The 26146-nt window shown below is 41.6% G+C and overlaps 1 protein-coding gene across 5 annotated transcripts in view; it reads left to right on the top strand.

Annotated features, from left to right (window-relative positions):
• Window positions 1-26146, top strand: part of dscama (Down syndrome cell adhesion molecule a) — an 80192-nt gene that overhangs the window by 35474 nt on the left and 18572 nt on the right. For 4 of the 5 annotated variants that reach the window (XM_058626428.1, XM_058626426.1, XM_058626427.1 and 1 more), the window contains exons 4-11: window positions 16672-16818; window positions 17663-17941; window positions 18235-18510; window positions 18927-19223; window positions 20454-20729; window positions 21957-22235; window positions 22452-22571; window positions 23261-23440. In XM_058626428.1, coding sequence (XP_058482411.1) covers window positions 16672-16818; window positions 17663-17941; window positions 18235-18510; window positions 18927-19223; window positions 20454-20729; window positions 21957-22235; window positions 22452-22571; window positions 23261-23440 — 1854 coding nt within the window. Of the gene's footprint in view, window positions 1-16671; window positions 16819-17662; window positions 17942-18234; window positions 18511-18926; window positions 19224-20453; window positions 20730-21956; window positions 22236-22451; window positions 22572-23260; window positions 23441-26146 lie in introns of those variants that run through there. The other variant, XM_058626429.1, reaches the window with a different exon arrangement.

Raw genomic sequence — 26146 nt, 5'->3', positions numbered from 1 at the left:
TCTTCTTCCCCGCCCCTCCTCTACCCGCTCTCCCTGTGCACTCCTACCACTCGGCATCCCCTTGCCAAATGTTCAGTTAACCTGTCAACTCTCATTGCCCAAAAATTCAAGATGCCATATGCCTCGCTCTGACTTCTAACCCTCCACCACCGCTCCTCTTTGTCTCCTTCATGGTGACATGAAAGTCCCCCTTGTAACATGAGGATGTCTCTCCTCTGCTGTTTGATTCCAAGCATCTTGCTGAGATCACAGCAACTGCAGGCGTAGCTTGTCTTGTATAATAAAAGCAGTCAGTTAGCGTTACACGACACAGTGGGAGCACATTTACCTACGCAGCAATTGATGGGACTTTTGATGATCTACCTGGATGAGCACAGCAAATAACTTTGACATGAAGTGCAAAAATGATGGATGTGGTCTCGTCAGCTGGATGATGGGTGGATTTTGTGTTTGAGATTGACTCGTTGTTAAAATGAGCCTACAATAAACCAGCAGCCTTGTGTGATTACATCCAATATGAGTCCCTTCTGTGAGCTTTGGCAGCCCTGTCAAGTGAATTCCAGGCCATTTGCCCTTGCACAGAGGGCATCTCCCTGCAGGTTTGGCCATAGTGACAGTTTGTTGTTGTTTATAAGGTCATCCCCACCGTAGGGGGCAGCATATTCATTACAACCACCCCAGCTCTGTTTGTCTTTGGCAGGCTGCTTCTCTGTGGGCTCCTGTCATAAGGTTAGAGGGTATTTACCATCATCCTCCTCTTGTCTTCACAACAGGCCAGTAAAGTCATAATGGCACTGAAGTTTGTAAAGCGCTCACTCTCCTGCACCAAAGCACATATGGAACATTTGTGTATTTAGTTTGATGGTCTACTGCTACGTTTGGTGGTTTACAAAGATTTCATCAAAACCTTTCATCAAAGTTACAGGAGGGCTTTTCCTCTGTAGACACATTGTCCTCTAAAGTGGCTGAAGATTCCGAAACAGGCGAGTGAAAGCACTCAAAAAGTGTTGCTTGCTTCCGTTTCACTTCATCTTGGCTCTGTGATTATACAGTAACTGCTATGCATCGGTGGGCAGTGCTAGAAAAGTGCTACCACACAAGAACCAGTTTTGTAGCTAATTAGTTTTCTCACGAAAATTTCCGATGCCCCCACGTTTTATTTGCAAATACGAATTGCTTTACGAATGCAAGTTCTGTCAAAGAATTGTGGTGATAAGTATCAATGCACAAGTGGTTATATGCCCGACTGCATTTTGGGTCAATCAAAACATCATGCAGTTATAGAACACAGACACTAGCCAATCAAATCACATGAATGCCTTTAGCTCAAACGTCACACAACCCAAATACAGCTCTTGTACAAGTTGTTCTCCTCATTGTCGATGTATTTTGTTCAAGTGCACCTAGCAATAGTTGATGTGAGGAACATCACATGACCGTCATAGCTGCCCATGCTATGTACTTAGCCATGTCAGGCATAGCTCTCATGACCTCCAATAGCTACCAAGAATTAGACCAAAAAGCAGTGCATACTTAGCGTGATACAACCTGCCTTTAAGCCTTAAGGGGTGTACACGGTTGGCCAGTACAACCTTACTTACAAAAACCTGAACTACACCCTTTTAAGTTGAAGTTTGTCAGCGTGATGAACATCTCTGATAGGTGTGGCCTCTCAGTGAGGACTCACTGTCTAATTGTTGAATACTGGATGTTTTGGGGTTTTGGGACGGTCGGTTGGTATTTAATGATGCCACCTTGTACTCTCTGAAAACATGAAAGGTGATGCTTTACTTCATCAGCTGAACCGCAACAGTTAACATGTATCAGTGGTAAAAAAAAAAAGAAAAAAAAAAAAAAAAGAGAGACAGGGATATAGAGAAAAGAAGTGTCTGGGAGTGGGAGCAGCCAGCTAAGTGAGGTTGTTAGGAGGAAGCGCTGACAGTCCAATCCAGCACTGCGACCGTTCAAAAGACAGTTCCTTTTGTTTCTGCCTCCCTTTCTTCTGCCAGGGTAGAAATAGAGGGTGGATCTCTCTGAGTGCAGTAACCCACTGACACCTCCCTCTGATCTGCCTCCTGCACTCTACCTCTTCCAATCCCCCCAGTACCACTACTACCCTGCCCTCCCTCCACTACATCCCTTCATCAGCACTCTCCACCTCTCTCTCCCTCCCTCCCTCCCTATGCATATGCCATTGCCTAAGAGTCACTCTCCTGGTTGCCACAGTAACCAGCTCACCTCTCTCCCCATCTTTCTCTCTCTCTCTCTCTCTCACACACACACACACACACACACACACACACACACAATGCACCTAAACAAGAGAATTGGTCTCAGTCTGGGAGTAGAGACAGAGAAAAGGGGATTGGAGGGAGGCATATTTCAGAAAGATTGCTGTTTCACAATTGTTGTCCTGTCTTTTCTGTGCAGATACCTCAGAGCAGATGATGCAAAGCATAAGAAAAGGAATACGGAGACATAAGTAACTAGGGCAACAAATGATCATTTTTATAATCAATTAATGTTATTTTCCTGATTATCGATGTGCTGTTCCCGAAACAATGACATTCTCAAATGTCTTGTTTTGTCCACACAACATATTCAGTTATGTTGAATTATTTGTTATATGGTGCACAAGAAAATATTCACATTTAAGCAGCTGATAAATCAGAGAACTAGTTTTAATTAGTAAAATAAACAAAATTTAAAAATAGTTGTCGATAAATTAAATCACTCCTTGCAGCCCTGATTTGAACCAGTATACTACAATGTTTTTTTGTTTTTTTTTAACTGCAACAGTTACAACCTGCTCCAGTGACATTTTCCACACACCCCTCCTCCACATCAGTCTTCCCATGTCCTTCCCCGTTCCCCTGTCGTCTGCCTTGATGTCTCAGAGTGACAGTCAGGTGGCGGAGAGTATGTCCATGCGGCATCTCTCCTTTCGACAAGTTATTCAGCACCTGAGCGTTCTCACTGTCCGTCTCTCTGTCTCCTTCTCTATATGTGCCCAGTGTCCTATAACACCCTCATTAACTCCTAATTACTCTGGACACAGCAGCAACTGGTCGCACAATCAGAAAGAGGACAGAATGTAAATCACTTACATTCATTCTGATTAGTTTTTTTTTTTCTTTTTCTTCTACTGGGTGGTGGCATGCTAAATGCTCCCCCAGTGATTGTGGTAATTTAGAGCAATATGGTAATAGGCCTGCTGATGGCTATTTCTCCCCTCACCAGCCGCTGTTTTTGTCCTTTCATGAGCTGTTGTCAACTAAATTATACTGGACGTTTTATTAGGTGTTTCAGCTCATTGGCCAATCAGTCCACTGATCTCTGATTATGACTTTTTAAAGCATGATTTAGACCATCATTGGCTCATACTCTTTTAATCATATAAGCCGAATAAGAATAGCAGGCCACACTTCTGTTCTGTATCTCTCTGGCACGCTGTCCCACTAGTGTTTTTGTCCGCCTGAATCAGTAATGGTTATACACATAGGCATAAAGCAGGCATGCCTTTTTTTATGAAAAGGTTTGTTATTCGTTATTTAGAAGTGATTTTACAATTATAAACCAGTTGTCAGATTACCCTGTGGGTGACATTATAGGTGTAAACATTTTTTAAGACTTCCTCTCTGATGTTCAGGACCTTAAATGTATGAATATAAACGCTGATGTACACAACCGTGCATGTTATATTATGCATTTTAAAAAAAGATTCCGTTGATGCTGATCGTAAACTACACATGAGCAATATAGCGATGACAAACAGGACAGCCGTTCGCATCCATCTTTTGGCTGTCAGCATCTCCGTTAGTCGTGAATGTTTTTAGCTACCCTTACTTTTTACGACCTGGGACAGCGCTCCATATATTTTATTTCACCTTGCTTTTCACCTTCTTTTTATTTCACTTTTATTAGCGATGAGTGAAGTAAAAGATTAGGAACGACTGTAACGTTGTCGCTGAGCTCCATTGTGCTGTTGTTGATTTCTTCTCCCTCTTACATTTCAGGTTAGGCAAGTCACTGGGCAATGGGAATGGTGTCAATTGCCCTTTTTTAGTGTATTGTGTGAAATTGGCTTTATTCTTATTTAAGTGTTAGCAGCAGAACACTAGTGTGAACAATGTATGCAAACAATGAGATTCTCTTGAGTGTCCATCCATCCATCCATCCCTCCCTCCTCCACCCATGCGGGCTGGTGTCTGGTGTTTATAGGCTTCCTCAGCAGGCAGGGTTGTTTAACGAGGGCAGGGGGACACTGTGGCACTAATTGCTGCGCGTGATTTATACCAGGCCAGGACCAGGCAGGAACACAGGCAGACAATGGTACTTTGAGAGCAGATGCTTTGCCCAATATTTACTTAACCCTCTGCTGGCGGCCCTGGCACTATAGTGCCACTGACGACGTGTCTATTGGGAGCCATTTCACTGCTTGCTGTTCTACACAGTACAGCGGCAGCACTGGCTCGAAGTGGGGGTGTGAGCAATATGGGAGGGTGGATTGAAGCAATTAGAAGGAAGAACTTGATTGGTCTCCTGATAATTTGTCTATCCAGGAGGAATTGTTGCTAGGTGATATAATCACACAACCTGTTTTCCAAATAGTAGGTGAGGAAACAAATAGTAAACATGTGAAAGAAAGCACAAGAGAAATGTATAGTTAAGGTTTTTCATCACCAAGTTTTTTTTTTTCTCTTCTGCATGGACGCACAGAGAGTCCTTCATGGTGATTATTTGCATATTGAGTGTTGTTCTATATTGAGCAGCATGATTTGTACAGTGCTCACTCTTCTGTCGCGTGTTCGCAGTGATAGACACTTCTGTCCCACGCCTGTCTGCCCGCCTCATCTCGAGTGATAGTGTGAGACATCTTGGGATTCGTATCTGCAACTCAATTAGTCACACTTCAATGTAATTAGCAGCATAAGGTGATAAAGTATAGCACATCAATTCAATATGTTGATTACTGACAGTTGTATTTGCCTTGTTTGTATTGTTTAAATTTATGACCAGATTTGTATGCTTCAAGCTTGGCCATTTTTATTTTTATTTATTTATCTCAGTATCCTTTACCTAAAGGATGTATATTAATCTTCACACTGTGTATGAGAAACAAAACAAACCACGTAGCCACATGCAAAATGGAGACGATTGGAGGGAAACATGGCTAGAAAATAAAAGAGAAGAGCCTGATTCTGTCTCCAAAGCAACATTGATTGATATTCTTCAGGTGGAGCAGCTGTCAAGCAGCCTGACCACTGCAAGCTAATGCTCTGTGGGGAGAGTGGGGGTGGCGGAGGAAGAGGGGGGGGGGGACACCAAGGAAAAAAGGCAAGAGATGAAAAGCAGGGAGACAGAGTGGACAGCTACAAAGAGGGAGAAAGGGAGGGTGAAGGGAGATGAAATTGAAAAGCAGTCATATCAAGGAAAGGAGAGATGTTTTTTTTTTTATTATTGTGATTTTGAGTCATTGTAGGAAGAGAGGCAGCTGCAGTGAGAACGTGATTACATGGCAGTCACGTCATCCTGTAAGTACGCCTGTGCATTCTACCCAACAAAGATGTAACAGGGATAAAAGGTGTGAGGAGTCCGTTTGTTATTGCCTCTTCCATGAAAAGAGTAGTGGTTGATAATTAAATATGTCGTATAATTTACTAGGTCACACTTTGGTGCAGTGGCTAGCATTGGCGCCTCACAGCAAGAAGGTCACCCCCTTGACCCCTTGAGTCATTTTGTGTGTTCTGTTCTTCCTGTGTGCATGTGGGTTCTCTCCAGGTTCTCTGGCTTCCTCACACAGTTTAAAAACATGCAGATTGGGAATGAGGTTAATTGGACACTTTACATTGACCGTAGCTGGATTGTGAGAGTGAACGGCTGTTTGTTGGCCCTGCGATGGACTGGAGATCTGTCCAGGGTGTACCCCGCCTTTCGCCCTTTCGGCTCCATCCCCTGTGTGACCCTCATATGGAGGATAAAGCCATAGAAAATGGATTTCTATAATTTTTATGGATGCAGTTTATATTTGTTTCACCTAATGTACCTAAATGTAATAAAATGTGATGTATTTTAATTTTTAATTTAGGTTCCTTTAGGTTTAATTCAGGTTCAGGTGCCTTGTTTCCACCGAGTGGAACGGTTCGGTTTGGTACAGTATGGTGCATATTTTTTGTTGCATTCCCATTAGGAACAGTACCAAAATAACACGCCCTTCCCTTAGGGTACCAGAGGGAAATGGTACGATACGGTTAGACCGGCTCCACCCAACGGCAGTCAGGGGATTGGGCAACAGAAATATGTCACTCCCTTGTGAGTTAAGCTTGATGTCTTGTCGAGACAAACAACCAGAAACCGAGCACAACAAGTTCAGCTCCTGGATGTACTCCATTGTTGTCTGTTGTTGTGCGTGGCCATCGGGCACAGCCCCACACCTTGCCTATCAAGTAAAAGTACTGTTCTCAGTCGAAACGCCCGATCCAGAGCTTTACCGTTCCAAACTGTATGGTACATGATGGAAACACAGTCTATTTGTACAATTTGAAATGTACCAGGACTGTATGAGTGAATTTAAACAGAGAACATTATCTGCTCATAGCTTTAGTTCCAAACCCTCATATTAGTAACATGCGATACAAGAGGCCTTAGTGAGAGAGGATCCTCTAACCACAAGCCTCTGTCATTTTCCCTGATAAACATGTTTATTAGTTTACATATGCGTCTGCAATTACTTTAACATCTGAACAGGTTTAAGAGACTCCCACAGATCAGTATAATTATTGGCATTTTACCGGTTTTGTATCTTGATAAGCAGGTAAATTAGGTAACAATTTATGCAAACAACCTCAATAAGCTTGATAAGCATCTGTTCAAAATGGAGAAAAAGATGCATGAAAGCATGTCACTTTTTACTTAATTAATTCAAGTATTTTAAGATTATTTGGGTAATTCTACTAAACTACCCAATTGCATATAATGTATTGTAGTTATTAGCTAAATAGTATAATATGTAACAATGTATTGTGTTTTCCCAAATGTACATGTCATAATAATATTAATAATGTTCATGTTTAAAAATCCTTTTATATTTCATTAGTACTGAATCATATCAACAGTAAATACAAGCCAGACATTAAGGCTTTCCTTACTTACTTAGTAGATGTGTGCATGTATTTTATCAAAGTACAAAGTAAAGTAGATAGTTTAAAATCAGGCCCAGCATTAGCAGAACAGGCAAATGTACTCTGATTCTATTAAAAAACAAACAAACAGTAGACACGAGTAAAATTAGCTTGCTCTCTGACTCTTTCATGAAAAATCAGGTCTTACAGACTGAAACCAGATTAAATGTCATGTCAACATGTCGTTTGTGTTGTAGTGTTGTAGATGCAGGCTGTTGCTTGGGGCCATGATCAGAGCGGTGACTCATTAGAGAGCAGCACTCTGTCTCTTCACTTTCTTCAACATAATCACTGTAATGTGGTTTGCAGTCTTTCCATTTATAGATAATGTTCATACTCGCAGTATGTCTGTCTGGGTTTCTTTTATATTTTCAACTCACCATTAGTAATAAAAGAACAGTTTGCTGGATTCAAATATCATCTCATCAGTCTAATACTAGAAAGGTATTAAACAGTTTGCATTTTGTCATCATTTTACCATTGTAGCCCATCATGTATATTATAATGTGGTCCATTGATGCATTTTTGTAATAGTGCCACTCCACTAAAACCAGTACAGTTGAAAAGGTGTTTCTGTCTGTGGTGTAGTTCAGCACCATGGATAGCTCCACTCAGCTTGTCTATTCAGTTCAGTAAAATCTGCTTTATGGGTTGTTTTTCTCTTATTTATTTTAGATCAACACATTTTGGTGCTCCCATATTCTGTTTTGTACTCCAAAAAGAGATATTTTTTTCTTTAACATTGGAAAATTAGGAAAAACTCAGAAGTGAAACATTACAAAAGTCTTTTTCTTTAATGTGGGAATTTACTTTTTTTTATTTTAGTAGAAAATGAGGCAAGCTCCTGCTTTATATGCAAAACAGGGGCTGTGTGTTGTAGATTATTTTATAATTCATAGTTTGAAAGTGTAAAGTATATTTTTGTTTCAGTTTTTGTCAAGCAGTAGTGACCACTTGTGTTCTCTTTCTCTCACTCCCTTCCATACCTTTGTCATTCTCCTGCCACTTCCTCATCCCTCCCCTTCACAGTGTGGCTCCTGAATATTTAATGAGCCTGAATTACTGAGGCCCTCAACAGTAATGACGAGAAAATCAGACAATTAAAGCAGAAGGGCTCCAGCTTTAAGTCTCACCTCCCCCAGAGGAGCCAGAGATTATTTAAAGTGGCACACTGTTTGATTATCTAATCCTCCTCGTGCCCCCTCTGCTTTACTCACAGTGCAGCATTGCCTGCTTCACTTGCCACTGCAAATTACCATGAAACACCAATGAGCACTGTGTTTAAGTCCTTGTCCATAAGCGGGAATGTGGTGCCATAAAGTCCCAGGGGAACGGCACTGTGGGAGTAACTCTTTTACACTCAGGTTATCACAGTTTATCAAGGGCTTTGATGGCTTGTCTTGTTCTCACTTAGGAAATATAATTAATAATCGTGTCATGATGTGCACATTTACATGGAAACCACATCGCTGCGCACTGAAAAGGCCCTTCTGTGGGCACAAATATTATTTCCAAGTGTGTCTCTGTCCAAGAGAGTGCCTTCATTATAGTTGATTTCTCTTCTCAAAGTGCCACCAAGGGTATTCAAAGCCTTTCCCTTTCTTTAATTTGACGCTTTCATCATACAGAAGTGGAAGTAGGAATAAAACAGTGAAAAAACACTGTATGGGACACCCTGATAACCCTGACCTGTATGACTCTTTGAGGTGAACATCTGCTGGCCTGAAAACAGGCTCAACTCTTTCTTGCTCCCGAAACAAAGCCTGTTTTGTTTGGGGTTTGGCGATAAGTAGAATTGTTGTCAGCTTGACTTATTATCCAGACAAAGTGATGGACTGTGATTGAGTAGATGTTAATAGCTTCCTTAACGCCTGCCAGACACACACACACACACACACACATATTCTCACACAGACAGAGATGAATATTCATGATTATACAGCTGAGGCTCAACACTGGCTCATTTAGTGTTGGCCAGAGAGAGACCAATGATAGCATTGTAAACACAACCATGAGGGGTTTAATAGCTCAACTCTAGTACTGGCTAATTACACACTCACACAAGCACATAATGCACACAGAAGTTTGAAAGCTATTGTGTTGAATCTGTGATTTGCCTCCGTAGTTCTGACTTCACCTGACGAACAGTTGTCTGCTGGAGGAAAAATGCTGTCTGGAAACAATGGAGAACAAAGTGCGTCTATGTCAGTGTCTGCCAAATGTATCCTGTGTATGAATATAGTCCATTCTTACCCTGTCCAGTATTTGATTTGGTAAATTGTTGATGAGATAGAGTTTCATTGGTGTGTCCACACAGCCAGCTGTGCCTGCACTGCCAATGTTGTTGGGTTGACATGGCAGCTGTTTTTTTCCCAGTAAGGCAAAGTGCACAGTCACATTCAATATATTCACCTTAGCAATCACCGTATGACGACAAAAAAGATCTTTCTTTGCAGTTTCCGCATCTACTGTGTATCAGTCACATATGTCACAAACACAACATGTCCTATTCCTCTTTCAAAGTAAAAGCACTTTTAGGATTTCAGCACTTCCTTGATTCCCTTCTTTCTTTTTTCACCAAAGCTTTATTGTAAAAAATGTGCAGGACTAACAGCTGTTTGGCTTCATACTGAAGAGTCCTTGTTGTTAGTTGATCACAGAGAAGTATTTAGACTATTTAAAAGTGTGTTTTATAATGTTTAAAGGCCTAAGAAGGTGCAACTTGATGATGTAAACAAAAGGTTCCACTAGTTGTTGATACATGGTGGCGTTTCATTTCTGCTTCCAAGTACTTTTGTAGTATTTGTTTCATGCACTAAGCGGAAGAATGTTGTGGTTTTATTTCACCGAAAAGCAGAGCAGGACGGACGTTTCAGTCTCGTGATTTATAAATGTCCTCTTTTATTCACTAAATCTGTTTCCGTTGCTTTCATTTTTCATTTACCTTTTATAGATACACCACTTTTACCACCTCCCTTAAGTGTAAAAACATTTATGAGTTTCCTGTGTTTACATACAAGAACAGGCTGATGGAAACCCACCTACTGTTTCATAGAGATCTCAGGTGTCTTGTAGAACATTACTTCGAACACAGACAGGATCTAAAATTCCCCCCTTCTAACATGACAGAGGAATGTGGAGCAGGCACGAGGCTCGGCGCCTCAGGGTTTTAAGCCTCCCTGTTGCCTCATGATTTGAATATCGCTCAACATCCATTTGCATCTAGTTTTAATAGCAGTTTATTCAGTCAAGCAGAAGATGACAGCTTTATCTGTGGCTGACATATGAGGCTGTTAGCCTTAGGCTAGTATGTGTCTAGTTAATGAGCAGGGGATGCTGCTGCTGATTAGGAGCAGCCATTAAAAAAAAAATAAAAAAAGCAGCCCCCTACTCTGACTCGACTGTGTCACTGGCAGATACTGTAGGCAGCCGCTGCTGCAACTTTGTCATCCAGGTGTGATGAGAAATTAGGCCAGGTGCTCGATTTGTGTGTTTTCCTGCACTCATTTATTTCTGCAGGAGCTTGGGCCACATGAATGTACTGCTGCTTCTGAAGCTTCTGATCCTAGGTGTACATTTAGTTTCATTTTTTCACCCCAAAACCCATTGACTTATTAATCAATTTACCATCAAAATTGTATCTTGACAATTACATAGTCAAAGTTGACAAAGAAAATGACACATTTAAAAGGTCTTATTTTGGTTATGTATAGATGAAAACAAAGAACTGAGGAGACCAGAAATAGTTCATATTTGGCCGTCTCTAAAATGTGTATCTGCAGCTGACACTAAAATAGCAAATGCCAAAATGTGAATGCAGTATCTGGTGTTTGGCTAGAAAGAGGCAGTAGATAAGCTGACATATATGTCTATATTTTACACTAAACTGTGAAGATTTGCACCTCAATCAGTAAATAACATTCCTAGATACCCATATACACATATACAAAGTGTTTTAAGTTTAAGGGTTTAGCTACACATTAAGCATTGTCAGTTTGTGTTTATGTGCACATGCTGTGCTTCATTTATTTTGGAAGTACAAATATAAATGAAGAAAAATTCAAAAAGATTTTGGCAGAATCATTTCTGTAAGACCTTGGCGTACATACATATATCTGAGCATGAAAGCATTTCAACCTTTCACAGTGTCATACATGCACATGTGTGCTTCTCCGCCTCGCCACCATTTACAGCACTGGGAGTATAGTGCTTGCTAAGGGAATGGCGGCCAGTATGTTGCTACGGCAACCCCCAGCAGCTGTCATTGTGCCCTTTGTAAGAATGACAAATGATTTTTATTAGATGGGCTCTAAATCGGTGGGATCTCCCTCTGCATAGAGCTGCTTATCCCAGCCTGATCAAACTGGAGTCACTCTGCCAATAACTCTAACCAGGCCTAATTACAACACAGGCCCTCCTGGGCTCATCATACACTCATTATTACTCACAGACTGCACCGGCAAATCTGGCGCCAGACAGTGTGTGACATTCTCATAGTGGGAAGCAATGTGGCATTACATATGGTGTTTAGATGGCTGCAGTATCAGACGATTAAAAATAAGTAGCTTGTTAAATGTTTTATTTAACTACACAGGAGTTGAATTGACAGTGAAGAGTTGACAATGTTTTGCATAAATGGAAATATGCAACAATTTTCTGTTGCTATCATTTTAATCCATCATCCACCAGTCACATATATCACATACAGTATATCCTGATCTAAATAATTGTGATTCACAATGTGTTTGTTTGCAGATAGCACACCCCCATGTGGTATGAACCACTAAGAGTGTATTTTGTTTTTGGTTTTTTTCCTTCATGTCACTCATGCAGATTTACCCAGTCACAATTATCCTGCTAATTATTGTGGGTGCTTTTTATTGTCATACGCAATAAGATCATATATCATCAGATCCCTTCTGTAAATTATAAGTTTAGTATATTGTTTTGTTGGTCATATATATACAGTATATATGGTTTGTGTACAAATGGTAATCACCTCATTCATAAACACTTTGATTATGTTGTACTACCTAATTATACTCATCTACCTTATATCCTCTTTACATAATACAGAGTTAAAATACCGAAACAAATACGTGAGAATCTGTAGCTTGGATTAAACTTCTGTTTGTTTGTTTACTTATTTTATGGTCAAACTGTGTGACTTTTAGTGGCCAAGGTTACTGTGACACTGTGAGCCACAGCTGTCTCCAGGGACCATGCTCCACTCACTAATACACTCCAAGACATTCACGCTGCCCACAGAGTGATGAGGAAGCAGTTTTTTATCAGCATTGTTTAGCTGACTCCATGGGTTTCGTCGTAAGCAGCACCCAGACTGTTGTAGTCCACGGACGATACAATTATAATCTTCTCCCGAGGTTCAGATGTTTAAGGTCATGCGATAAAATACTGTAGTCATTTTTTTGTCTCACCTAACAAAATGATTTGATGGTAATATAACAACATTTATTGAGGATTGTGCTACATGCAGCACTGCAGTGTGAATGCACGGTGTGTAGAATTTCTTTGCGTTGTGTTCTATGCTGTGCACAGTATAAAGAAGAAGAATCTTTACTTTGAGGAAGACAGGCAAAGGACTGGGTAAGACTGGGTTCCTGCTCAGATCTGTCAGATAGACAGTACTGACATTTTTTTTGATAATTGCTCTGCATGAGCTGAATTAGCATATGAAAGTTGTCACTTTTTTTTCCCCCTTCACTGGGAGCACACCGCTGTAAGCTAATTTGTAAGTCATTTTAGATGACAGAGAGTGGTTGTATCCCAGAAGTGCTCTTTCGCTCTTGATCTTTTATTTTCTCTTTCCTCCCCCTCTCTTTCTTTCTTCCCTCCCTCCTCCTCCTCCTCCCATTTCACCCTTCCTCTGCTCACGTCTCAATTATAAAACCTGGAATAATACAAGAAGCAAAAGTAATGCGGATAGGCAGATTGAAGTGTAGCTCAAAGTGCTCAGCGATGTCACCATGTGTCATTGTGTTACGCAAGCTTCTCGTATGTTAACCTGTGTGTCTAGTGATGACACATCCACACGAGTGCACAACTGTCCTTGGTGAAAGATTTAACAACAGCAATGCAGCACACACTCATGATTCAGCCTTTTCTTACTCTTTCTATTATGTCTCAGAAGCAATTTAGGTCTGATCGAAGAACCGCAAAGCATCCCCGTTTGTGCGAAACAAGGAGTCCACTTGCAGGCTCACTGTGGCTTATATGGGGATTAATTGAATCTATTGAGTGTGGATCCACAGAAAGGGACTTGTGTTTGTGGCACCATTGATGCCAAAGCAGCTGGGTGAGCCAGGGAAGGGAAGAGGAGACGACTGATGGTCCTGCGAGCCACCTGGGGTGAAGTGAAGCCATAGTTTCAGAAATATACACTAATACACCCAGGTGTGGACATGTGCCTAGTGTGCTCACTCACACACGCATGCACGCACACACACACACACTCCAACACACTGCAGGAACAGTGGAGGCTGTCTCTTAGGTGGCATTAGTATGCAGTAGGTGGACCAGAGAGGAGCAGGGAAAAGTGTAGTGGAGCGCCTTTGATCGTTTTTATTGACCATTTCTCCATGCAGCTGTATGCCGCATAAACACATTGGCACTCAGTTACATGCACACACATGTAAAGAAGACAGATTCAGTGCGTTTATACGTGCAAAAATAATACCTAAATAAACAGACCCACACAAGCCAGTGGGATCTAAGATACTTGCAGCACTGGTGCAAGCAAAGACACAAATGTCCTCCATTTGCAAGGACATGCTATTATTGTTCAGTGTGTTTGAGGTGAGAATGTGCTGGTTCTTGGAATGATTTTCTGACTATTTTCATGTTTAGTTAATACCACCAACAACCATTATACATTGCAGTATGCAACACCTGTGCTGCATAGGTACATCTGTTATCATCAGAACTATCTATCTATAAATGCAAGGAACATCTGTCTTGTCTGTGTCTGTTAATCGTATAACTGCCCAATGGGTCATTTGACTAACGGCATCAATGTGTGCAGTGACGTCGTTGAGAAATATAAGAGATTTCTTAAACCTACATTTAAACCTGTTTAATGCCCTCATATATCAAATGTATGCAAAGGTTAGAAATTAATAATGCAGAGCCAATTTGATTCACAGGGAGACAAGAAACAATCACACACTCCCACATGTGAACACAAGTGTCTGTTTTAACGCACATTTAAAGCACAAGCGTACTCCCCTCTCTCAGCACTGGCCCTTTGTTACAGTGACAGGCAGTCTGCTCTAATGAAAGTTCTGCTCATTCACAAGCCTGCCTTGTCAACGTTTGATGCCAGGCAACTTTCAGAGGCAAAGAAGGGGAAAGAGACAGGAAGAGCAGAAAGGAAAGACAGGAGAGACAGCCTGCATTCCTGCCTTTGCATAAAATGTGTCTTTCTATGAAAATGAACAGCCGCAAGAACAATTCAGATTTGGTAATATTTCGTGTCGTGTCCTGGTAAATGAAACAGAAATTACAGACACATACTTGCAGCGTAGGTGTGAACTACCTTCCCTGTCCGCCTCATTTTACCACTGGTTACCTGTCACACATGAGAGCATCTCGACCACAAGCTGGAAAAAAAAAAGAAAAAACCTCCAGGATATCAAATCCATGCTCCCTCGTTTCTAACTAGGTCAACACTTGCTCACAATAGCTTCCTCGACACACTCCTCTGTGTATTCCTCCTTCTCCTTCTTATTTCACGCTGTCCTCTCAGTCACCCCTTTCTCATTGCAACATTAATTTAATCTGTAAATACTGTTGGGAGTCATCTGTAATCACTACATCAATTTTCTGTGACTGTAACAAACTCAAAGGGTCCTCACACAAAAAAAACTAATTACACATTAAGCTTATTTTTGGCCGAGAGTTTTTTGTTTGTCTGTATCATAAAACATGTCATATGTGATCAAATGTAAAGATTCATAAGCTGCACTATTAGGCCCTTTTTTCATTATTTCAACATGCAGTATGCACAGGCCTTTACAAGCAAGTCTTAATCTGTGTTAAACTGTCATGACAGGGCTTAATGAGAGTAATTCAACAGCCCATAAAGTCTGCATTATATCTGCCAATATTGCCACAGTCCCCCCACCCTGCACTGGCCCCATCTGACTTCCCCGTCATCAGCGACATGAAATACCCCGGCAGCCACCAGCTACAGCACACATCACTCCTCATAAACACCGACTACCTCTCTCCTCTGCCATGTGTTCACACAAATTTGCATAACATTAGCATGACATTAGCATGTCTGACCTGTGCAGCCATGCCTTATCAAAGTGCTCTGTGATCCCTGGCTGCCTGTGCTTTAGTCTGGAGCTGAGAAAAGGAGAGGGAGGGAGAGAGAGAGAGAGATCCCCTGAGAGAGATGCAGAAAGAGAGAGAGGAGAGCGATGAGCTACATGATAACGAGCTGTGTTACACTGCTGCACAACACACAGCCTTGTCACAGTGCCTCAGAGCTGTGCTGAGCTAAATGGGTTGCAGCAGATGTTTGGTGACTACAATCAAACAGCGCTGCGCACCTCACTTGACTTGCAAATATTTGCTAAGAGACTTCAATATTGGATTGTCGGTGTTTTCTTCTTTTAGAATGCGTAAGGTAGCAATTTCAGTGCATAAAAAAAATGAGTGTGCGACACACGCATGCACACATGCTTAAGCTTTTTGTAAGATGTGTATTTGTTGTAAAGTGCCTGCTAACTCCTGTGATGAAATCGGAGGATATTGATCTGTTGTTTGATCCTTTCTGATGTCACACACACACACACACACACACACACAGTTTCAGAAACCACTTTTTTTGTCTTCTACTAGTCATTGGGATGTGTACAGAAAGAAAATGAGTTATTACAGATTGTACAGAAGCAATGTGAGAAGAGAAGGGTACATGTTGCAGCAACATGAATGACCCAAAACAGGAAGAGAACAATATATTTAAAAAAAAAAGATGGCAGCAAGAGTTATTATAGACAAGACCAGCTGATCTGAGCCCCAGAAAATGACAGTGTCAACTTAGAGTATGGATGCATGCGTGAGAAGAGATAAAGACAGGGTTAAACATAAATACTGCAACGGAAGCAAGTAAAGATTAGTCTTTCTGACCGAGCTTACGCTCAAGCTTCATTAATAATTGTGTGTGTATTACACATACTACAAGTTTGTGTTTCTTTTATAAAACGTGTTGATCCAGGCAACAGAGCTGAGTAGAGATCAAACAATGATGACCCTGTAGGCTGCTGGCAATAGATCATTATTAAACCCAGATGATGTACTGTACTTACATCAGGTGATATTTTGCACTGATTGGTCCACAGTCACTTATAATTCATGAATGCTGTCATTCTAAAACGCTGGTGTTATTATTCTGCACTGTAACTGTCGAACATTGATCAGTAATGCTCAGTAGCCTAATACGTTTTATTTTTTATATTAACAGTGTCGCGGTTTCTCATCACATCTACGGGAGCCCTGTATATCCTGGATGTGCAAATGGAAGACGGGCTGTACAACTACAGGTGTATGACGCGCCATCGCTACACAGGAGAGACCCGGCAGAGCAATAGCGCCCGTCTCATTGTCTCAGGTAGGAGGATGTGCCTAAATATCTGTGTTGTTATATAGTCATTTGTGTTCATTCTTTACATTCTCACTCATTGTCTACCATTTTATCCTCCACATGAGGGTCATGGGGGCTGGAGCCAAACCCAGCTGACATAGGGCGAAAGGCGGTTACACCCTTGATAGGTCACCAGTCCATCGCACAGCAAACACCCAGGAATAAACAACCATTCACTCTCACACTTAAAAATTAATAACACAAGTGAAAAGATTTGTACAAAATGTACTCAAAGGAATGTTAATACATATCATGCAAGCCACCCTGTTCTCTTTTTTGTATTTGTTTTGATTTTAAATGCAGGTTCGTTTTGGTTCTAAAACGTGATGTGGGCGAAATAAAACAGAAGCATATGGAAATAAATTCCCGCTTGTGAAAAACGATCTCGATAAATTGAGTAGAATGGAGAGTGACAGGAAAATACACATGAATTAAAGGGAAGATGACATGTGATAAAGGTCACCAGTACTCTGCCTGCACGAAGAATGCCCTCCCTTACCTTAAATCATTTAAAGGGACATGCCGCCAGTGTTTCACATAAATGTACTTTGAAAACAGCTGTGCACTATTATTTGTGGCTCAGAACTTAGAATGTGGCGTTTGCTAGAAGTTTACTACACTCTCGATATAAAAGGAAAATAAATCAAGACAACTTGGTCGCTGTAGTTTTACTGTTAACCTTTTACACCACCTGACCATCATGGTGTTTTATCCACACAACCACTGTGATTATAATTAAAATTAGACACGACACACAGAACAGATGATCTTACCACATTAGCGTCTATAAACAATTTCCCTTCTCCTAAAGATCCCACCAACTCCGCCCCCCACATCCTGGACAGTTTCGAGCGCCGTGAGGTGATGGCATCTCATCGAGTGGAGTTGCCCTGCAAGGCCTCCGGTCACCCCGCACCCAAATACCGCTGGCTGAAGGACAACCGGCCGCTGGAGCCCGACACACGCTTCAGACAGAGTGTGACAGGCCTGCTGATAGAGAGAGCCCATGCCAGTGACACGGGGACATATGTGTGCGAGGTCTGGAACAGCTATGGCAATGCTGAGGTGGTTGGCAGACTGCTGGTAAAAGGTCAGTGCTCATGGGCTGTTGGTAAATCACTGGGGAGATTTGTATCACAGTGGTATGATGCTTCATAACAGTTAACAGCAGGGAAGTCTCATTGGTTTAAGAACTAGATTCCACTCAATTTATTTTCACTCACTGATGTTGTTTCCTTCTTTTGTGTGGGTAACGTGTATGGTGCAGGTAGCTTATTTTAATCTGTCACTAATAAAATAAGTTAGGATGACTTAGACATATCATTTTAATTTAATCATTTTCAGTGAAAAGCAGCCACTGACTGAACTCTCCCTTTCCTACAGAGCCCCTGAAGGTCATGGTGAGTCCACGGAAGGTGAAGGGGAGTGTGGGAAGCCAGGTGTCACTGTCCTGCAGTGTCACCGGCTCTGAGGAGTACCAGTTGTCCTGGTACCGGAACGGAGAGCTCATCTACCCCAGTAACAGCGTCCGCATGACAGGCCAGAACAGAGAGAACCTGGTAATGGCTGGTATGGCCAAGAGCGACGGAGGTGCCTATCAGTGTTTTGCCAGACATGGCAAGATGTCAGCGCAGGACTTTGTTCAAGTCATACTGGAAGGTCAGTCTTCTAAAAGGAAATACATGAGTGTGTCGTAACCAAATTAGTATTTGCTTTGTGCGTGCACATTGTGTGCATAGCATGCCTGTGTGTTCATGCTCTCTTCTGGGCTGAGAATGGTGCTTGATTGCTGCAATACACCTAAGGCCCAATCTATGATTCTTTGATTGTCTGAAAGAGGGTTGCACACTGTTACAAAAGCTGAGACTGCTGCAGTGTTTGTCTCTCATGACCCCCTCAGGATAAGGAGAATAATGATGATCGATGATGTTGTGGAACCAGAAAAAGGAGCTGTATTTGTTTGCTTTATACTCTTTTATACAACTGACTTTTGGTGGAAAGATATTTCTTGTAATTATCTTTAGTATCAGTGCAGAATCATGAAATGTTTGTTGCCATCTCCTTCTTCTGACCAGATGGCACCCCCAAGATTCTGGCTTCATTCAGTGAGAAGGTCTACAACATCAATGAGTTTGTCTCGCTGTCGTGCACGGTGAAGGGCACGCCAGAGCCACGGGTGACATGGACCCTGGATGAGGAGCCTGTGATACGAGACAGCCGCCACCGCATCTCCTACTACACCAACACCGAGGGCCATGTGGTCAGCTACCTCAACATCAGCCAGACCCAGGTCCCTGATGGAGGGGTGTATCGCTGCATCTGCAACAACTCGGCCGGGACAGTTACCTACCAGGCGCGAATAAACGTAAGAGGTGCTTGTCAAATCAACTCTTCCAGCACATCATCACATATACACATCAACATGTCTTGATATATTCTGCCTTGATATTTTTCTAATTGACTGTGTTTAAAGCACATTGGCGTGCCGATGTTAAAGGAATGCCAGACTACATTTGTCAAGATATTTCAATTTTCTAGTTTCTTTGACATGTATAGAAACCTAGTAATGTAGGTTCAGTCTATTCTTACATATCCAGATTACGACAAGTGCTTTTTCAGCCTCTATTAGGCGATCCTTCAGCATGAACTTCTCTCATGTTCTGCTTCCTACCCAACACCTGCTGATAGCTTTATATTGGGGCACCACTGTATGGCTGTAGTGTGGTCTGCTCTGTACAGAGACACGGTTGGCTGGATCGCTGTTGTCATGTAGCAGTAATACTGGATCACTCACCCCTATTACCAGTATTATTCTACTGCAGAGAGCAATAGGTGCTTTCTGTACTCTGATTGCTTTAATTTGATTGTGTTCATTCTTGCATGTTGTGAGGCTAAATAGGGCGATCCTTTAGCCATTTAAGCATGGTTTCTTGGATGCCGAATGCAGCCGAGCAATGAAGATAAATCTCCACAGGTGCCATTGCGGGGAAAGTGTAATGACTCTTTCTCACATCGTTGGCTCCTTAATCGCGCTAAAGAGAGTAGCAACCCAGGATATGCTCGTGCTCAGAGTACAGTACAGAGCCTAGTTTCTGCAATGCTTTAAAAAAGAAACCTAATAATCCAGTTTCCTGATAGACATTGAGCTGAGGAACTCTGTTCTGTCAGAAAAATAGATCAGAATGAGGTGCCGTATCTGTCTGATACTGGTGAAAATCACTGGTTTAGTAAAAGTCCAAAAATACTAAGCATGGACTTAAAATTTGAGCTGTTTATTTGTTATTTAGAGCAAAATATTTGTTTTACAGTTGGAACTTTATGCTTTATGCTGGTTATGGGTAGGTGCTAATTTCAGTATGGGTAGATATACCGGTATCTGCGTCAGACAAGAAAAAGTGGAATAGAGTTCAAGGATGTTCACTCGCGCAGTCTGACATTCCTTACGGTTAACATTTCTAATTGTTATCATCTGAATAAATCAAGGCATGTCAACTTTGTGGTGTCTTGAAAAACACACACAACACAGCACAGCAATCTTTGATACCACCACCCCTGCCTCAAAATCATTTTAAGAGAGTTGTCTCTCCAATGTGTTCTTCAAGGGCCTGCCAGCATCAGACCGATGAAAAACCTCACTGCCATCGCTGGGCGGGACATGTACATCCACTGCCGTGTCATCGGCTACCCATACTACTCCATCAAATGGTACAAGGACTCCAACTTGCTGCCGTACAACCACAGGCAGCGGGCCTTCGAGAACAACGGCACATTGAAGCTGTTTGATGTGCAGAAGGATGTGGATGAAGGAGAATATACGTGTAATGTTCTTGTGCAGCCTCAGCTCTCCACACACCAGAGTGTCTATGTTACTGTAAAAGGTATGAACCTTAGTCTGGTCCGACTTCACAGTTACAGTGACTGGATAATAAACCAGCGTCCAACATTGAGAAAAATTAAATCAGTTGCTGTAGCTGCATGTAATCTCAGGTACTCCATCATGATTATTACCAACAATCTCCCATGTCAAGTAAACAACTTAGGCCATTTATTTGAGATGGGGTGTGACACACTATATTAAACCTGAGTATTTGTTGAGTACATTCATGGCAGTCCATCATTAATCTCTCAGTCTGCAGTGCCTAAGACACAATCCCTTTATCAGTCTGTTTGCTGACCCTAGTGTGTCTTTCCATCTGGCACTTATGCTGTAGATCGCATTTAAAAGATACATTCTTTAAGTGCCACCTTGATATCTGCCTTTCCTTGTAGAACACATTTTGAAACAAGATATTCAACGGGATATTTGTATATCACAACTCGTAAAAAAAACACACACACACATCACTGATAGCGAAGCACAATCTCCATCATCCCAGCCACCTTATCTGGAGCTCATCTGAATATGTAATGGCGTAACCTCAGATTTCTTCAGTGACGCTGCATAATTTGAAATGTCCCCCCCCACCACCTCTCCCTCTCTCTCTCTGTGGTGGGCCTTGACGTGCTAACGAGTGTGCGAGGGGGGAAATCACACACCGTAGACAAAGCTATGCCTCCATTCTGCCTCAGCTATTTTGCCTCTCAGCTGCTTAGCATTCCACCACTGCCGTGAGGGAATCCCCAGGAGCCTATTATCCCTATTTTGTTGTGAATTAAATAAGCGCTGAAGTGCCGCTTATTCCAATGTTATTTTAAATCATTAATTTTCCAAAGCATCTGGTTCTCACGATGGCTACAGTGTCCCCAGAGAGCAGAAGAGAAGTGAGAGAGAATGTTATATGCATGTTCTTTGAGAGGGAGAGAATTCGGCTGCTCTGCATTGGGAGAAGTAATAAAATATTTCTCCCATTCCTGCAAAATCACAGCATAATGTTCTTACATGGAGAAGAGGGTGATAAAGAGAGAAATGTAACTAATAAGGTACCACGGGGAGTGCTTTATAAAGTACCTCAGCCATGACAGAATAATAGCAGGGGTACTTCTGAGGCTCAAGTCATAAACCTGTTGTCTGTTGCTAAAATTACACCTAAATTATAGGCATGTTAACCCACAGGCCTGAGGTAAAACTCCTAAAGGGAAAATATATTTGCACTTTTCCTCTACAGTCCCACCCACCATCCACCCATTTGAGTTCCCTCGGTTTTCCATTGGCCAGCGAGTCTTCATCCCCTGTGTGGTCATGTCTGGCGACCAACCCGTCTTTATCACCTGGCAGAAGGACGGCCGCTCGATTCCAGCCAGCCTGGGTGTCACCATCGACAACATAGACTTTACCAGCTCTCTGCGCGTTTCCAATCTCACACTGATGCACAATGGCAACTATACCTGCATCGCACGCAACCAGGCTGCTGCCGTGGAGCACCAGAGCCAGCTCATTGTCCGAGGTGAGGAGAGGGAGGTGAAGAGGGAAAAGAAAAAGGGAAAAGGATGTCATTTCACAAGTTTTACAGAGAAATGCAACTACAGAAGACAGTGCACTGGGATTGTTAGTTTCAGATGTATACTATACATGACTGGAAGTTGTTATAATAGTCGGGGATATTTTATTTTCTACAATACAACATGATGTAGTATGAACTTTGTGGTGACTTGTCTTGCAGTTCCTCCCAAATTTGTGGTGCAACCTAAGGATCAGGATGGCATCTATGGAAAGGCGGTGATATTAAACTGCTCGGCAGAAGGCTATCCCGTCCCTACTATACAGTGGGAGTACTCCAAAGGTAATATATGATTACCATTACACATACATTACAGGCTGCAGTAACTCAAAGCTCTTCATTCCAGGTTTGGTGGACTGCAGCATGCTTAAAAGACAGGGAAAAACACCATGGGTTATATAACTATTTACAATGGATAAAATACTGGGTATGAGTGTGTTAAAAAACTCTTTAAGAAATTTGGTGGGGATAAAATCAAGGCTGCACATGGTTGGTTTCATGTCTGATAAAATGTCTGATAAGAAAGAAAGTTTTTTCATTGAGTCTTTCCTTATTTCCTTGAAAACATGAATGCCGGTCTTTTTCCAGTTTATTTCATTTTTTGTACAATCTCTTTTAAGTTGGTGTGTAAAATTGTTCTACCAGGGTTGTGGATTAAAATGTTAATTTTAAAAGGGGCAACTAAGTCCAGAACAGATAGTCGAACCTATACGATCTAATGCCAACTAGTACACTTGACGTCCACCTTTGTGATGCCTGTAATGTTTGTGGTTTGTAGTTCAGTCATAGAAAACTACTCACAGTTGAATGCCCTCATGTATCTTTTTCATGCCATATTGTTGAAAGGGTTAGTGTTAGCTCTAAACCTAGCTCTAAGGTTTTCTTCTGTGAGAATGGAGAGTAAAAATCTGTGAGCCAGGTTATGTTTTCCCGTATATCCATCTTATGACTCTGTCTTTGTTTTGTGACAGGCGCCGGGGTCCCTCAATTCAAACCCATCGTCCTAAACTCAGGCTTTCGGATCGAGGTGCTGGTCAATGGCTCTCTGCTCATTAAGCATGTGCTGGAAGAAGACAGTGGCTTCTACCTGTGTAGAGTCAGCAACGATGTTGGAGCTGATGTCAGCAAGTCCATGTTTCTCAATGTCAAAAGTAAGTCTCATGGGAAAATGGCAACTTTCTAAGCCTATATGGGGTAACATACATCATACATACTAGTGTTGCAAGCTTCTATAGACAATGATTTCTGCTTTGGTTTTGTCTCGTATGCATTATGTTTGTGAAGTTTTTGCTAATATGATCACACCTGACTTTATGTAGCCCTTTCATCGTTTGCTCTGGTTGATCACGATCAGTGAGGCTGGTAACATTAATCTAAAATATTCATGCTAAAGCCCAAAGGTTAAGTTCAACTGAAGTCGGCTTTGTCTGCGACAGTCAGGCCACCAGCAAGGTGTTGTCATGGTGCTGGCTTTGTGCTTTCTGCCTGAATGAACCCCATGAAAGCAATGCACGCGGCCATCTCCACCTGATATCTTGGAGAAAGTACAGCATTTATCTACTGTATGGCCAAAGACTTAGCTCCCCTCCATTAAGCTCTGAATCCTGCATGCAGACAGTGTCTGCCATGTGGAAAAGAGAGCTGAGGGACAGAGGAAAAGGGGTTGGAAAAGAGGAATGTGTTTCATGTCTGTTCCCCCTCCTCTATGTGCCATTCTTTCTATCCTTTGTTGCACTACCTTTCCTCTACTGTACATTTTCACTCTTGTAGGCCACACAGTTCATCCTACTTTCAAAATTGCGATATATACAGTATAACCTTATATATTGGGCAAAAGAAAGAGATGTTTAACAGTCTACATTCAGCACAGACAAGTGTCTCTCAATTTATTTATCTGTTTGTGTGTGACATGACTCCTCCTGTCTGACTAACTCATCGTGCTCTCCTACACAAAAACATAAAGTATGCACACACCTGCAGATGCACCAACTCTCAGTGTAGTCCTTTATGTCATTCAAGTGTGCGTTACAGTGACTTTGAGCAACCACAAATCAGTTCAGACAGAAAGAGAGTGGGCGCTCCTATTGGCTGTTCCACCACAACCACTCTGTACTTCCTGTTCAAATTTAGATGGAAAAAGATGGAGATATCACCTCCGATCACCTGACATGTATGACACAAGTGTACAGTATCTCGCCATACTCAGCTGATGACAGAGGTTGACACAGACATTTTATGATCACCTATAATCTAAAACATCTATATTTTAATGTCCTGTGGATGAAACTCAAACATCCACTTTTCTACCAAAACTGCCAACTGCAGCTATAATATTTTCCTAACTTACACGTGGGTTCACATCTTCTAAATGTTTTTAATTTCACTTCATTTAATTAATTAGGACAATGCACATTGATCAACATATCAGCAAAAGCATCAGACAATGCACCATGACAAGTGGACAAACCATGTAGAAATTCCACACCAAGTCAATGCCGATTCCCACAAAGGTCAAAAGTACATGCACAAGACAGAAAAATAGTAAGTGGAGGTTGCATTCTACTCCATTGTAAGTTGATTAGCCTTTTCTTTATTAGAGTTATAACATTCTGACAATATCATGTATCTGGAATATATTATATATGATTTACTGATCAATCAGAGTAGACTTAACATACAGCAGGATAGAAGCACGGCAGCATATAGACAATATTACAGGCGACTGAACACGCAGAGACTTTATTTCACTGTTGGTTTCACAATGTCCCATTGATGATTTCAAAGTGATTCACCAGAGAACTCTTCTCTCTCTGTCCAAAACTGTCTTTGCAATGCATGCTTTCAAGAAGTATTTGCACAAATTTAGCTGCTTATCACTAATGCCAGTTTATTATGCCGTCATTTATGTGTGACAATGGATTTGAAAGGATATTTGGGTATTTTTAGATTTAATCAGATCATTTGATGACACTGCAGGCTCTGTTTTTTTTATTATTTATTGAAACACCTATTTAATGATCTTTTTATGTGTATACTTGTACGTTTTGAACACTTCAGAGGACACTTTGAGGATTAAGAATTTGTTTTAAGGTTGAGGTTAGGGTTAGGTATTAGGGTTAGGTTAAGGGATGAGGTTAGGCATTTAGTTGTAATGGTTATGGCAAGGGAATGCCTTATGTTAATGAGTGTCCTTATGTCATTGAGTATGCAGTCCACAGTAACGTCTGAGGCTTTAGTACTTTGTAATGTCGGACACTGTGATGTTCTGTACGCTCTGTGCTGTTTTTATGTTGTTTATCCAGGCCAGCCTACACCACTTGACCAGTGGCAGCTACTTAAGAGGCTTAGGCGCCAATTAGAGAGCACACAAGCTGACGCATGCTGAAGTACTCATGTGATGGATAGCATGATCTTCACTCTGTATCATTGGATGTCCAAGTGAAACTTGATGTATCCGTGTGACTCACCCGATATAGACCGTAGTTATAAACCTGCCATGTGCTGTGTGTTCCCCGCAGCATATTTCTTGTCTTCCTCTCTCACCATTTCAAAGTCCTCTTCACTACTCTGATTTACACAAAGAAAATGGCCATCAGTGCTTGCATCCCCTCCTGCCAATGTTTTAAGAAAATGGACACTATCACTACATTCTGGGTTTAGCTCATTTTTTTCTTTGTTTGAATACAGCCAGTGCTACAGAAAAAGGTCTGGCTATTAAAGAGTAGTAGTAATAGAATCAGTAAAGGAAAATCAATAGATCCGAATAGAAACTCTGGCACGTACAGTGAGAACATGCTATCAGTTCTTGTAGATGACACAGATGAGCAAACATGATTATGAGCACACAGGGGGACAGC

This window comes from Solea solea, chromosome 4 (assembly GCF_958295425.1).
Source record: "Solea solea chromosome 4, fSolSol10.1, whole genome shotgun sequence".
NCBI classification, from domain to species: Eukaryota; Metazoa; Chordata; class Actinopteri; order Pleuronectiformes; family Soleidae; genus Solea; species Solea solea.
The sequence above is the reverse complement of the archived record's forward strand: the minus strand, read 5'-3'. Positions and strand labels throughout refer to the sequence as shown.